This window comes from Musca domestica, unplaced genomic scaffold, assembly GCF_030504385.1.
Source record: "Musca domestica strain aabys unplaced genomic scaffold, Musca_domestica.polishedcontigs.V.1.1 12, whole genome shotgun sequence".
Taxonomy (NCBI): Eukaryota; Metazoa; Arthropoda; class Insecta; order Diptera; family Muscidae; genus Musca; species Musca domestica.
In genome coordinates this window covers 944,803-959,009 of record NW_026712155.1, presented here as the reverse complement: position 1 = coordinate 959,009, position 14,207 = coordinate 944,803, and the positions used below count along the sequence as shown (strand labels likewise).

General features: G+C 40.7%; 2 protein-coding genes across 4 annotated transcripts; one reads left to right on the top strand and one right to left on the bottom strand.

The window, feature by feature from the left end:
• Positions 1–260: 260 nt before the first annotated feature.
• LOC101901039 (uncharacterized) lies at positions 261–5,964 on the bottom strand. Of its 3 annotated transcripts, none has more exons than XM_011296063.3 (4): positions 4,913–5,955; positions 4,466–4,839; positions 4,293–4,403; positions 261–555 (listed from the first exon to the last, which is right to left on the bottom strand). In XM_011296063.3, the coding sequence occupies exons 1-4, from the start codon at positions 5,072–5,074 to the stop codon at positions 360–362; spliced, it is 843 nt and encodes a 280-aa protein (XP_011294365.2). In that variant the 5' UTR covers positions 5,075–5,955; the 3' UTR covers positions 261–359. The 3 variants fall into 3 exon arrangements, with proteins under 3 accessions (XP_011294365.2, XP_019893913.1, XP_019893912.1); XM_020038354.2 differs by lacking the exons at positions 4,293–4,403; positions 4,466–4,839; positions 4,913–5,955 and adding exons at positions 1,635–1,754; positions 1,818–2,020; positions 2,083–2,741; XM_020038353.2 differs by lacking the exon at positions 261–555 and adding an exon at positions 3,605–4,205 and having other exon boundaries at positions 4,913–5,964.
• A 1,000-nt stretch (positions 5,965–6,964) lies between these two features.
• On the top strand, positions 6,965–13,356 carry LOC101901209 (uncharacterized). Its single transcript, XM_005187975.4, has 4 exons — positions 6,965–7,666; positions 7,752–7,963; positions 12,687–12,797; positions 12,859–13,356. The coding sequence occupies exons 1-4, from the start codon at positions 7,370–7,372 to the stop codon at positions 13,055–13,057; spliced, it is 819 nt and encodes a 272-aa protein (XP_005188032.1). The 5' UTR covers positions 6,965–7,369; the 3' UTR covers positions 13,058–13,356.
• The last annotated feature ends 851 nt before the right edge of the window (positions 13,357–14,207 follow it).

The window sequence follows — 14,207 nt, the reverse complement described above, 5'->3', positions numbered from 1 at the left end:
CAAAAATACACACACACACCCACAAACAATTACGAAATTTAAACTAATGGCAAAGACAAAACAACAAATAAAAGATAACAAATAATAACAACAACAATAATAATAATAACAAAATAAAAAATGAAACAAAAACAAAAACAAACCAAACCGAAAAATGATATAACAAAACAAAACCAACAAATAATTATTATATAAATGTTACGCGTTATTATTAAAATAAAACAAAAACAACAAAGTAAAATGAAAATAATTTGTTTTAAAAAAAAAAATCCGTTGTCTGTCTTTTATTTCAATTGTCGCAATAGGTCTAACCGAGGTAGCAAAATTTCACATTCGATTAATAGATCGATCGACGGTCTTCACATGAAAATCGTCTTCTTTGGCAACGTCTCAACCGACATGGAATGGCGCCCCAGAATCAAATCCAGCAGGGAAAATCGACACATCGCATACTCCGTGCTGCAGTCAACGTGGGATCGCTTTGCTCTGCGATAAACTCGGGCATAGTGATGGTGTTCCGTCGATTCCTCTCGCGTCAAGTTGGCCGAAGGAAAACTAAAAACCAAAACAAAAAACTCAATATCACCTGTAAAAAACAAAACAAGCTGTAAATTCCGGACCGAACTTTTAATAAGACGTGGACCCGAAATTTCACAGATGGTGGTACCCATTAGGAACTTTAAATACGAAATTTGAATCAACTCCGGTGGATAACGTCGCTATAATAATCAATATACCGAATATAGGGAAGTACCGTTATATGAGGGCTATACGAAGGCGTAGAACTGTTTGAGAAATTTTCTGCCATAGGATGTAGTACCCATTAGTAACTTCAAATTGGAAATTTGAGACATTTCGGCGAAGAGAATGACACAAATTATCAAAATAGCAAATATTTTGGGGTACAGTTATATGGGGACTATATCAATCACAGACCTATATTAACAGTTCTATACAAGGGTGTTTCTTACATAATGGGAAAACATGCTGCCTTTTATGCTGAACAAGAATATATACACTTCGTGAGGTCTAAAATATATATTACGAGGTATTACAAAGGGAATGACAAAAGCCACACTTCCAATATTGCCATGCGGATTTCCAATCTCCAATTGTCACATGTTTTGTCTTTTGCAAAATGTGCAATGAGTTTAACAGCCAGTTTTTGGCATCAGAAACTAATTGGACTAGGCTTGAAATTGAGATTTCAAATATTCCAATTGTTGCTTTGCATCAATCGATTCAATCGTATCACACAATTTTTTGGAAAGTGGGAACTTATTGGGGTTGTCACGAGCAGCTCAATTCCTAAAGATAAGAAATCAAAACATTTGGACAAAAACAATGGTTATGGAAAAGTTGAAATTTCAAAGATTTTCGGAAGTAGACGAAAGCTTTCAAACTCTTAATAAAAACCAAATGATTTTATGATTTCGTAAAAAACAGGCTATTAACACCGATTAAATACACCACTATAAGTCGTTATTGAAATTCTTATTTGTTGTTTTTAGTGGCCGGAAAACAACAACTTTTTTCGTGCGACTTGGCGTCGGTGCGTTGATAGCCAAGGAACTGGGATGACGACCAACTGTTCTGCACTGTTATGCTTTTTAAATGTACTTTTCAACACTTACTCAAATATGGTTTTGATCAACTCCACCACCATATTCCCTCTGCGCTGGCGAAGGGCCTTCATAATTTGTCCACTCTCGCATAGAGCACGGGCTAAGCACTCCGTTCCGGGAAACCCCATGCTAGGTAAACCGAAGGAAAAAGTCAACAGTGTCAGAGAAAAGACTTCCCGCTTCCATACTTACTTGTCAATAATTATCTCCAGCTTCTTGTACAAATCCCGGCGTGATCTTCTTTGGACTAAGGCTTTTGGGTGGCTTGAGAATCCATTGGAATGCTGGCGTGCCCAAGCATAACTTGGCAAGTCATAGGCTACACCCCAGTTGACAGACGAGGTAAGCAAATCAGCGGGCCTTGCCACAACGCTTATGGTCATACAAATCGCCGCCTATCAACGGAACTAGCTAAGGGCTGATCTACAAATAATGGCTGAGGCCAACAACAGCTTACCGAAACGGACGAACCTTCAGGAAACGCTACATATCTTCGCTGTCGACTAAGCAGGCTTTGTGTCGCATTGCCTGTACTAAACGCCTCGCACCAGGTAATGACCGTGCTAAGTAGAGCCACAAGTTCTAGCAGTTGCATTTCGTTCGGAGCTCACTCTTACTTTGCTGTTGAGCGTATACTTGACGAGTGATTTGCGTAAATTACCAAAAACCCCCACACACACTCTCTCTCTCCCTATCTCCCTCTCACTGTAGCCCTTAATGGCATCAGAATGTTTTTCTATTTAACTGAGAAATTATCACTTAAATGGGTTTTCAGAATTAATTGAAATTCTTTAGTAATGGAAAAACAAACTTTTTACATTTTCAAGCCAAGACCAACAAGCAACCACAGAACAAACCGATACAGGGTGTACCGAAAGACAATGGTGTGAAAGTTTCTGCCATAAATGACCGATGCAAAACACTTATGACAGAGAAGGAGAGACAGGGGAGAGAGATAAACACTTCTATAATTTTGTCCAAGATTTCAATAAATAATTCTCTTTAATGAAGCTTTTAATTAACAACTAGCTATGAGCGCTATGGTTTGTTGTTTGCTCAAAAATGTCCAAAAATTCATTCACAATAACACACATGTATATCTACACACACACACACACCATGGTATATAGGCATGCATGCATAATTGAATGAGTGAACAACTTTGCCAACCATCAGCATGGGCAAGCAGCCAGCTAAGCAAAAGGTGTTGCTGGAAAGTCAACCAAACACGAGTTGGGAATGCATGCCATCGAGTGTGAGGGAGAACACATGGCCAGTGATTGCTGCATAGAATATTCGAGGGTTGGGAGAGGTAGGGAACTATGACGACGTTGTCAGTTTCCGTCAGACAAAATGAGCTTTCTTCACTGTCGATTATCATGATAGTAATGGAGCTCCATTTTGTCAAACATTTGTTTTGAACAGACACTCGGTAAATGAAACAATTTCTACAAAAACACCTGCTTTTTGTTCGTCATGTTAGCTACAATGTCAATTCATTTGCGAGAAATAAGGCTTCTTGTCGTCTGGTTGTATATCGTGTCCGACTTAAAAATGGCACCACACCAGACACTAATCGCCATTAATCCACCTAAAAGTAAAAATGTCAATGAATGCATTTTTAAACGTTTCGAACGTCAGACATTTGGTATAGACGTCTCATAGAGAGCCTTCATCCAGTTGACCTCCCTACCATCCAATTAACAGGGAAACGCTCCGTCGGTACGGACTTCGGTGGCCATGCAAAGGATATGGAGATACAATTTTTAAAAAATTATTTTGGCCAAGTCGAACTTGTAAGAAATATACTAAAAGGTTTTTTTGGTCCTTCCCGCCTCGCAAAATATACAACCATCTCCATGTGGACATAAGTCAAAATGGTGTGGAATATAAGTTGTGACAAGGATACGAACTATAACATGGTCGACATATCAAAACTAAGGATGTAAAGTCGTATGCAAATAAAATGCCATGTCATTCGGAGCTACAATCTGTGGCATAACATAAGAAGCATGGCATAAATGCATACAAATTTTCTGAAACTCTAATGAAAACGGTTTCTAAAGTTCTGAATGCTATGCCAGAGTTTTCAATGTAGAAGGTTGGTCGTTGTAGGTGTGTAGCGTAAGGATACGAAAAGTGCAAAACGTACTGTAGTATGAGATTCAAGCGGACAACATTTATTGAAATCTAGCAGCAACAGGTAATACAAAACGGAAGGAGCAAATAAATAAAAACACTGAAAAAACTTGAGCTTCAAGTCAAATTACTGTCGGAACGGCTCATAGTTCACGTTTTCACTAGACCTTTGGTTAAGCAAACAACATAAAGAGAGTCTTAGAATTTATTTACTTAACGAACACAAACACTCCCAAGAACGTGTAAGGCGTACGCGTTTCGCTTTCCCATAGCTACACCATAAATCCGGCTATTTTTGAGCCATGTGCCAATTTAGTAACAACCTGCAACAAACTTAGGCGACAGTGGGGTCCGTAAAGGGCTGCACATTCGTTTATGGTCTGGTGCTGCCGGAGAACTTGTCCGAACGTGTGATGGTGACGGGCCCAGGGAGTTGTGTGTCTAAATTTGCATTCCAATCCAAAAGAGGAGAACTTTCATATTTTATAACCATCGGCAATTTACAAACATACATCCATCGATACATACCTCATGAACACATGGATGATGTCGTGCATCAACGAACAGCCGTATGGTAGTAGGAAGTGTCTTGCTTCGCATAGGGTCCGCATAAAGCAATATCGCGGTAAAAATCCGTGGCTATCAAAGATGTAGAACATTATTAAAGAACCGCTTGTCAATATTGACGCGAAGTTACCCACATCTGGGACCATTTCTCGATAATGTCGTAGAACATTCTCTGTGACGTTGTTAGCTGAGGTACTGCAACGACACGTTTAGTTCTTCTCAAACACATTTGCCATGTCTGATCCCTGAACTCAAGCCACTGCCGTCTCGGACATTTCTCATATTTTCTATTCGAATTGTTGTGTCCATTTCGCATAGGACTCCAAGATTCTGCTGCATCCCAAGGAATGATAGGCCTGGTCGTAGTGACACTTGTTCTAACCGCTGCATATTCGTGCTTAAATAAATCTAAGCCCGTCGGCAGATCATACACCAACGTGTATTCGAAAATTTCATTGAGTCCTCTGGGCGTGCCGGATATAATGGATTTGGCGGTGTTACCCTGTAACTACATGCAATCGTATTTCAATATCTGAAGACGTGTCCTTATATGCTGAAGTCAATAGTATTTCCTTACTTACGGTAAAAGAGGACCCCTTCTCAAACGCCAAGAAACGTTTTTGTCTCTTGGCCATAACAGCCTCCGAGTGACTGGATGTTGAATTTCCAAGGAAGTTGTCTCCTCCAATGGAGCCACAGAGAAGGAGTATGAGAAAAATGTGACTGCCAATAGATATGCCCATGATAGCATGTGTTACCCTACAACGTTCTTACCATCAACTGAAAGTCAACCGCCACATGTTGTTCCTTTGGGGCATGTTGTTGTATTCAATGCCAAATATTTGTTTAGCTGGATGCTGCATTCGTGGTAGTGTGTGTTTTTTATTGTTCCATGTCGTAATGCAGCAAACCAAACTGTCCGAGTTTGGTCCGACTTCGAACCAAAAGTAGGATGAAACTTCCGATTTCGGATGCCGACTTTTGACCGAAAGATATATGAAGTGGTTGACGTGTGGTCAGACCGAAGGGTCAGATGAAAGTCTGAAGATTTAGCCGACATTCCAACCGTACTCGAACCTAATTCGCAAGTGTATCCGTGGGCAATTCGGAAGACAAATTAGAGATGTCGGACAGAACTCGGAAGTAAAATCGTGCGCATTTCTAATTTTTTCTGCCAACTTTCTAACAATTTTCGGCCGAATTCGAAAGAATGGTCCTATGAAGTTCTTATGTACATACTAACAAGTGTCATAATGTAATGACAAAATAAATTAGCAATAACAGTCGAATGTTCTTCAGTAGTAAGTGTCGAATATGTATAATAATATAAAAATCTGGTACCAATAAAATGTAAAAATTCACTTGCTTCATAAAAAACACTAATTGACGAACGCATTATTTTCCCGACTCCCCCTACAACAATTACGCATCTATTTCAATGTCACAAAAAGCTCTCAAAGTGAGAGAGAGAGAGAGAGAAACGCAACCCTTTATTTTGTTTTTGATTGTTTACAACAAATATTACAACACAAGCAGAAGAGAAAATACTCTGTAACAAGAAAAAAATCCCTCAGACAAGTAGCTCAGAATTTGGAGTGGAGAGGAAATGTGTCGGAGGACGTGCGAGATTTGGTTCGCTGGGAAGCTACCAACATATTTATGTATTTAAATATATATTTGCATGTGTGTGTAGATATGTGTGCATTCAGCATAACTGTCAACAAGAATTGTACAATGCATCATACCATGTCATACGTAGATTTTATTGTATGCAAAACATAGTGATCTATCGTCCAAATAGCATGCGACGATCACGCAGACACGTTGAAAAAACAGAAGTTCTTCAAGTCACTCATAGAATACTATTCTATGTATCTCGGTCAGATAATATGGATACAAAGATTTGAACTGCTACAACTACTGGTTCACAAGGGCGTTCATCGTTCCTCGTTCTGGGAGAAACTTGCCACTTGTCGACGTGAACCGTAGATGAAACCATGAAAGAAGTTGTTTTCTTTACGCAATCAATTAGGAACGAGCCGTTACCAAGTGATGCCAGTTTCTCTTGGTTTTCATTAAACATCCGCGATTTAACGTTTAAGCATTTTTTTATTTATTTATTTCAATAATCTAATTTGTTATCTATATTACGACAGTATCGATGACTGAAAAGGACGACAAAAAGTAATAAAACCCAAGGAAAAATGTGATATTTATACTCCCTCAAATTATCTACAGTAATATTTGTGGGTAAGGGACGAAGGAAAAAAACCCAACTCACCTCACGTGAAAAACATAAATCGAATGCCATAATAGAATTGATTATGGGTGCATATCGGCTTAACAAATTTGCTTCAATTGCACGAGGGGCGAAGAAAGTTTTCTTCTTTTTGGAGAACCTTACAATGCGAGGGAATAAAACGTTCAGCAATTAGCAGTCGTGATGACCCACTTTGTCGACCAACCACCACAACAAGTTAACAGCAAATGCTTCCATCAGCCATGAACCGGGCAGTCAGTCAAAGATTTCTCGAAACGCAAAATAATGACGACCAAACGGGGGACGGGCAGAGTGGCGCCCAAACACTATGACAAAAGTACTCAACACACTCTGATCAACAGATGCTAGCACTCGTTGCGGCGATGGAAATGTAAAATAATCATTGAAGACGATGTTGTTTTCTCAAGCGACTTCTACTGGCGAAGAGCAGAGCAGCAAATTAACACAATTAAAAAAACCGGCTCAAAGAATAGAGTAATTATACCAAAAATCAAAGTCATAACATTCACGCCCTTTCCGTTTAGCCCCATGGTCTAGGCTACTTCATTTCTTATTTCAGCCCGGAAAGAGAAACATTCTAAAGTGCGTGCCAGCCGAACGCGATCAAAGGAAAACCAGAAAATCAAATAGATTCGTCGCATCAGCCTTTCGTTGAGCGTGTGCTCTGGTCTGTTGGTGAGTGTGTGATTTGATTAGAATTTAGGCAGGGGTAAGTGGAGTGCATTGCATCGAACTTCGACAGAAGGAAATCAAACAAATGAAGTCCATGAAACTGGGCAAATTGGTGGAGTTGAGTGGTCCATTCATGCTCTTGCTACTATGGCCTGTGAAACTGGTTTACAGCACTTCGAACATTTTAAATTTGGATGCCAAACACAAGGACATCGCTGTGGCAGAGAGTGCCGATGACGCCGACTTTACCAGTGACAACAATAACAACAGAAGTTACAGCGACAAAAACGGCAACATAGGCCGCTCTGGACCAACAGCTGTGACTGATATTCATTCGAGAGCCAAACGCTTTATTTCCTTTCCAGTGGGCTCATCTTTTTCGGTAAGTCTTCCCATTTTCTCAGGTGGCTGAAGATGACTGCATTGTTTGTATAAAAACCGAATGGTCTCTCGTTGTTCATTAACAGACGGCTGTTTGTCTGACCACCGGCGTCATTGGTAATCCCCATGTCGACTATCTCAGTATGGGCTTGAATTGGGGCATTGCCTATGATTTGCCCAACACCACGTGGGTGTTGGAACATGCCAAAGGATTCGGAAACAAGGACGACAGTGGTGCTCAGATAAAACGACGTCATCGTCGAGATCTGTACGGCAAGTTGGAAACGCTTATCAGTGGGTAAGTTATTTGTAATTTTGTGAGAACTGGAAATTTTGTGAACCGGACAAGGCACAAGCTAAAGGCGGTTTCCAGATACAAATCATTGCCGAAGTTCCAAAATAAGGTTGAAATACAACTGTGAATTTGTTCCTAGCTCTATCCCAGCAAAATATGTGGTCCTAAAGGTAGTCATTAGAATTGATCACTCCAGTGATCAATTTGATGGCAGCAAAGCCTCCGTTGTTCGACGTTTCCAACGCATGGCATTGCACATATGTATGTACACATAGTTCACGCCAAAAGTGCACAGTTTGTTAAATTCGTGGAAACACAAAAAGAAAGTCACAATATGTAAATGCAGTTGCTCTGTACCGATACGCCTTAGAATCGTCCGCTAGTCAAGAATGTGTACACATGCTCATACCTTAGATTGGAAGACTTTTGAACTATTTCGCATAATGATGATGATGATTGATCAAATTTTCTCCAGGGTCAATTTCCCCGGTCCGCTGGCGTATTTAATTATTCCTCTTGGGTTATCGCAGAAATCCCAAACGGAAAGGATTTTTCGATTTAGGAAAGTTCTGTCATAATATAACAAGAAGTTCGAATCTCCTCGCCAGGGCACCCTGTCTCTTTAGTGTTCGGCATATTTTGATACAAAATGTCTTCTTAATTATATTTTCGATGAGCACTGTCATCGCCAATAAGATGCTACGTGGTATGTTTGCGGATACCCGCCACCATTTATGATCTTCTGGTAAAAATAAAATCGTGGATCCAGTAACAGACTTTATTCCTCAGACCGTTTCTCCACAATCGATGTCAATAAAATTCCTTCATATCGCAGAATTTCATCTCAAAAGCAGTCAGAGATATCAAATTGCCGAAGCTTATTTAAAAATATGTTCACAGACTGTCTACCCAAAATTAATTTAGCCACACATGTTCCTCGTCGTTGCATACAACACGCTGCAGTTGTCCGCACACAAAAAGTATTTGCTATGATTGGCTACCACATTGAATGTGCACGCGGAGGATGTAGTGACGGAAAACCGAGGAGAGGGTGAATAACAAATTGGCCTTTGCCAATCGGTTTGCATTGAAGTGGTTTTGCCGCTCCACGTTGCCACATGGCCTTATTGACGCACAAATCTAATCAATTGTGGTCCGATTTGTTCTGAGCCCCAATAGCTGTTGGTCGATTGCTCGGACTATCCGTTTCATGTTTCATCATTACATCAAACAATGTGTAATAATTAAATTGGCCTCCAGAAATAAATATGGCAACGCTGTACTGATGTTGTGGCTTTATTCGCTCGATTTTATTAGAACAACTACAAATTGATATCGGTTGTAACGGCATTCGCCACATGGTCTATCCGAGTCTATCAACGTGGTTTTCCAATTAAAATTTCATGGCAAACAAAGTGTGGCCGTTCGCTAGGTGTTGGCTGATTGTCCATAACACCTTACACTCCGCCCTTTATGTGGTGGACTGGAGGTAGGGCAAAATAGCATTTCGTGGTGGTGATTGACGATCCGGCTGAAGAAGTAAGCGAACTTAAACGAAATCTTTTTTCATCGGCCAATTGACTACCCAGGATAACAGTCAAATACCTCCTAGGGGCTAGGAGTTAACCTTCAAGGCAATGAGCGGTAGTGCTTGATGCCTGCCATCCGACTAGCGGTGCGTTCAATTTATTAGCAATTTGTTGGCTATTGGACGACATAAATGTTTGTTTTTGATTTTTATTAAATTCTCTCTATCTGTCTCCCCCATACACAGCCCCTTCTACGCATCCGTTTGGCAGTTGTGTTGCTTTGGCGTTGCTTTATTTCCATTTTAATTTCATATTCCAACTGCGATGCTGTGTTCATTTCCATTTTTGTGGTGCCTGGTGGCCCTGGGCTGTTTGCGTTTTTAGGCCAGGATAAATTTAGTTTTCGTCTTCATTTTTCTTCATCAGACTTTTTGAATAGCCAACAATTGTAGCGAGAAGAGGACCTCTTTCCAATGCTCTACACGAAAAAAAGAAGAAATAGTAGCAACCAGGATGGATGGAGCAGCCTTAGGTTAGGAGGACATAAAACATGGCTAGTATTGTTTTGCGCTTCTCCGAATGTCACAATTTGTCTTAGGCCTTTGTTAAATTCGTTTGGCAAATACACCAGTCACACACACATACATACTCTGCACCATGGGGCGTATGTCATTTTTTTGAGGCCAAAAAAAAAATCTTATTTTTAAGTTAGTCGTTTGGAAAAAAAAATAAATGGAATTATGAAATTTCAAAACATCGAAAACAAAAAAATTTCAATCCCAATAACTCAGAGCCTAATACCGAGTTGCCAAAGATGTCATATTTTCTTCTACCTCATCCTGTGATTTTTTGGCCCCATAGTGCCCTGTCTGCTGCTTGTCGAAATATCTGTGAGGGTATATTCGTGTGTATGTATGTGTGTGTGTTTACATGGATATGAACATAAATGACCACAACAGCAACGGAATCGCCTATTAATAAGATTGTTATTAGCTTTTGAACTCAATCAGAGCATCTTCACTTCTTCCTTCCTCCTCGCCGCGTCCTCCTTCCATTTGGCAGTTCTCATTTTTTATCCAATACAACAATATAGTCGTCATCGGCATGAACCAATTGAAATGCCTTAAGGCCGCTTAGTGGTAAATTATGTTTTTCCATTCCTTCTCTAGCATTTTGATTAAACTGTAAATGTTGAACAATGCCCAATGAGAATCATGGAACTATGGTTAAGAGAGTGGAGATGTCGCAAAAGGCCAAGGACATGGTAAGGAGGATTTGTAGATGGAAGTAGAATGATGTTGCCCCGCTTCCTATGTTCTCGTGAATAGATGGCTTTGGACAAAAATTAATAAAGACGGTGGCCTCACCTCTAATGGATAGTCCCTGTTGTGGATACCAGTTTCTCCTTTTCGATACGAAAGTGAATGCAAAAAACAAACAGTGTTTGAAATGTATCTGGTTGTACGTCTCATCGGTCCGTCGTTCTATATATAATCTCCATAAAGTATAGCTTTTCTAATAACCCAACTACATGCACACAATCACACATATATCTGTGAACATGACGCCATCAACAGTTCTTACACGTCAGCTGTTCAGATATGTGGTTCGAGCGCTACCTCCAACCGAACGAAGTTGAGACAAATGGAATTCTACTGACTCCATTCTAGTTGTCGTCTCACCTGACCAGGCTTAGAGCAGACGCATACGTAAGAACACGCACTTCACACTTAGATGTCTCATTGATGTGCAAGATTAGTTCTTTCAACGCTCCAGACAATAATATACTGACCCGTCCTCTGGTTTTTCATCCCTCATCTTCTTTTTCCCGATTTCAGTTTGGAACGACGGCAAGCATACACGTTCATACACGCGCATACACGTTCGCTGTTGCAAGAAAAAATTAATATTAGAGCTACTCGCACATACACACAGCATCAAGCATCCGAATCGCATCATCCATTTCATCGCTAATGGGGTTTGAGCACAACTTCAGCAGCAGGTGGGTCACAGTCGCAAACTCCCTAGGTGTTATAACGCAATGACTGGTCACTGTTGCACTGCACGAAGCTTGTGCTCTGTTCGCTGCAGCCAGTCGACAGTAATGTGCAACCATATGTGTGGCACGTTCGCCAATTAGATTTTGCTGGGAAACCACAATTTCATTCCCATTTAGGAGCTGACGGTGACCACAACGATGACTGCAACCAGGTCGGAGCATAAGTTAATCTATTGGATGAAAACAACGTTGGCATTAATGGCATGCAGCGACTTGTTGATATCCTCAGTTTGGTTTCATTTCGGAGCGATCATTCCGTGCTGTACCGTTGCCAGCTATGTGGCAGGCGAAACCCTGTTTAGCAATGGAAAGCCAAACTTTTTTCAAACATCGTCGAAGGGCCGAAATGGTCGGGCACTTGATATATTGTCGGGAACCAAGTTGGCCTCGGGGGTCGGCAGTCAAGACAGTGAAACTGCAGCAATGACGTCGAATGCATCATCTGTCCTGTCGTTACTTCCCCTGCCACCGCCACAGCCATTATCGTCGTCGTCCAGATCATCGTCAGTGCAAACACGCTTACTTTCTCGCTCGAAACGTTATCTATCATTTCCAGAGGGATCGTCCTTTTCTGTATGTCGCCCATTTGTTATGTGTTAGTGTGTGTGTGTGTGTGTGTACATGTGTGTTTCTGTTTGACGTTGAAAGAGATGTCGCAATTGTGTGTTCATGCTTGCGACATAATTTTTTGGGGGTTTTAACATACCCCTCCCTTCACCCTTTTACGAACATGCTCCTTCTCTTGTTCATGCCTCTAGTTCCCTTTTCCCTGCATCTCTGCTTTGTTGAGATCAGGTTGAAAGTGGGGCTGAGATCTGGGCATTCATCTGCTTGTTCTGCAGGTGGCTGTTTGTTTCACAGTTGGGATTATCGGCAATCCGAGGTACAACTACATGAGTTTCGGTCTCAACTGGGGCGTAGCCTATGATTTGCCGAACTCATCTTGGATTCTCAATCACCTGCATGGCTTCGGCAAACGACCAATACCCGTGGCTATGTGGCATCGTAGATCTCGCCGGGCTTTGTATGGCGAAATTGAAAGATTCGTTGAAAAGTGAGATTAGTTATACACTCCTCTTCGGGAGAAGCCCTGCCAAGCTACAACCCACTGACAAGTTTTCATTTGTTTCATTTGCAGCATGGGCTACAATGGACGCGATTGCATTCTGAGGGCTTTGTGTGAGAGTCGCCTGTACTTCCAGAACACGAAAATGGGCATGATTGGAGAAATGTTGCGAAGCATATTTAGGTGAGTAGAAACAACGTCGATATTAAAAGTCACGTCATGTCACCGTCTACTTTCACTGCAGCCTGCCTCGACAGCGAGTCTACCGACGAGAAGTTGCTGAAAGTCCAGATGCGACCATATACGATAGGGCATATCGTCGTCCTCGTTCCACAGGTTCCGAGGACGACTGTTCTACCCAATACGACTGTGGATTTTCGCTATTGGAGTTGGCGTTTGGCAAATACTCCCGACCACCACCCGGTTACTATGAACAGCATTGAAGTGTAGATCCACTAACCACTGCTTGAACCACTTACTATAGGATAGCAGCAAAACCGAGCTGATCTGACTCTGTCTAATTCGATACGAGGACGTTTTGTGTTTTTCCATTTATTTAATTCGATACGTTTTCGGGATACAATTGCACTTTTTAATAAACAATTTCACTTCAGTGAATTGTGGAGATTATTTCGTTTGGAATAGTAAAAAAACGTTGTTATGCTTTACAAAACGGCAGGGACGATGGTGCTAAAACTGGTTCCGCAATAAAGAAACATTTAAAACGCATTTTGTAATAAAAGTTTGTGTATTTTCATTCCAATTTGAAAGGCATGTTGCTTGCTCCACGAATCCCTAGCGATTCCTCGAACTGACAACCATTTACTCAGAGGAATTATATCCTAGTACTTGAGGTGAGTCATCTGCTGGCTTCTTGGTAAAAGAACAAAGGGGGCGTAGGGTAAACAAGTACAAATTACTGGCCGAAATTGAGCTAAGTCTTGAAGGTGGGAATACTTAAAACACTTTTCTGACTAGTTTAAGTCATCGGCTGGCTTCTTCGTGGAGGAACAAAAGAGTTTTTGGCTGACTTAGTTCGATTTTGGCCCTATGCTCCTTTGTTCTTTTCCGAAGAAGCCAACCCATGATATAAACCAGCTGAATACGCGTTTTTCTCACCTTAAGTTTACATCAGAGCTTTTTGTAGAATGAACCTTCTTCGTGAGGATTAATTTGACGTCAATGCATTGGGCAATCCTGACACTAGATTTGCATCAAAATTATCATATGCATTACTTATACCTCAAATAAATCCTTATACCTGTTCTACTCTGGCCAGAGTCAAAACTAATTAAGATAGGAAGCTAAAATTTTGCACAGATCAGTATTTTGTCCACGGTATCAAATAGCCGCGATATATATATATATATATATATATATATATATATATATATATATATATATATATATATATATATATTTTTTTTTTTTATCAGCGTAAATATCTTAGACGATTTAGCCCTGTACGTCTGTTCTACTCAGGCCAGAGTCAAAACGAATTAACATAGGAAGCTAAAATTTTACACAGATCTGTCTGCTAGCAGGTCGAGTTCGAAGATGGGCCACGGTATCAAATAGCACCTATATAACGGT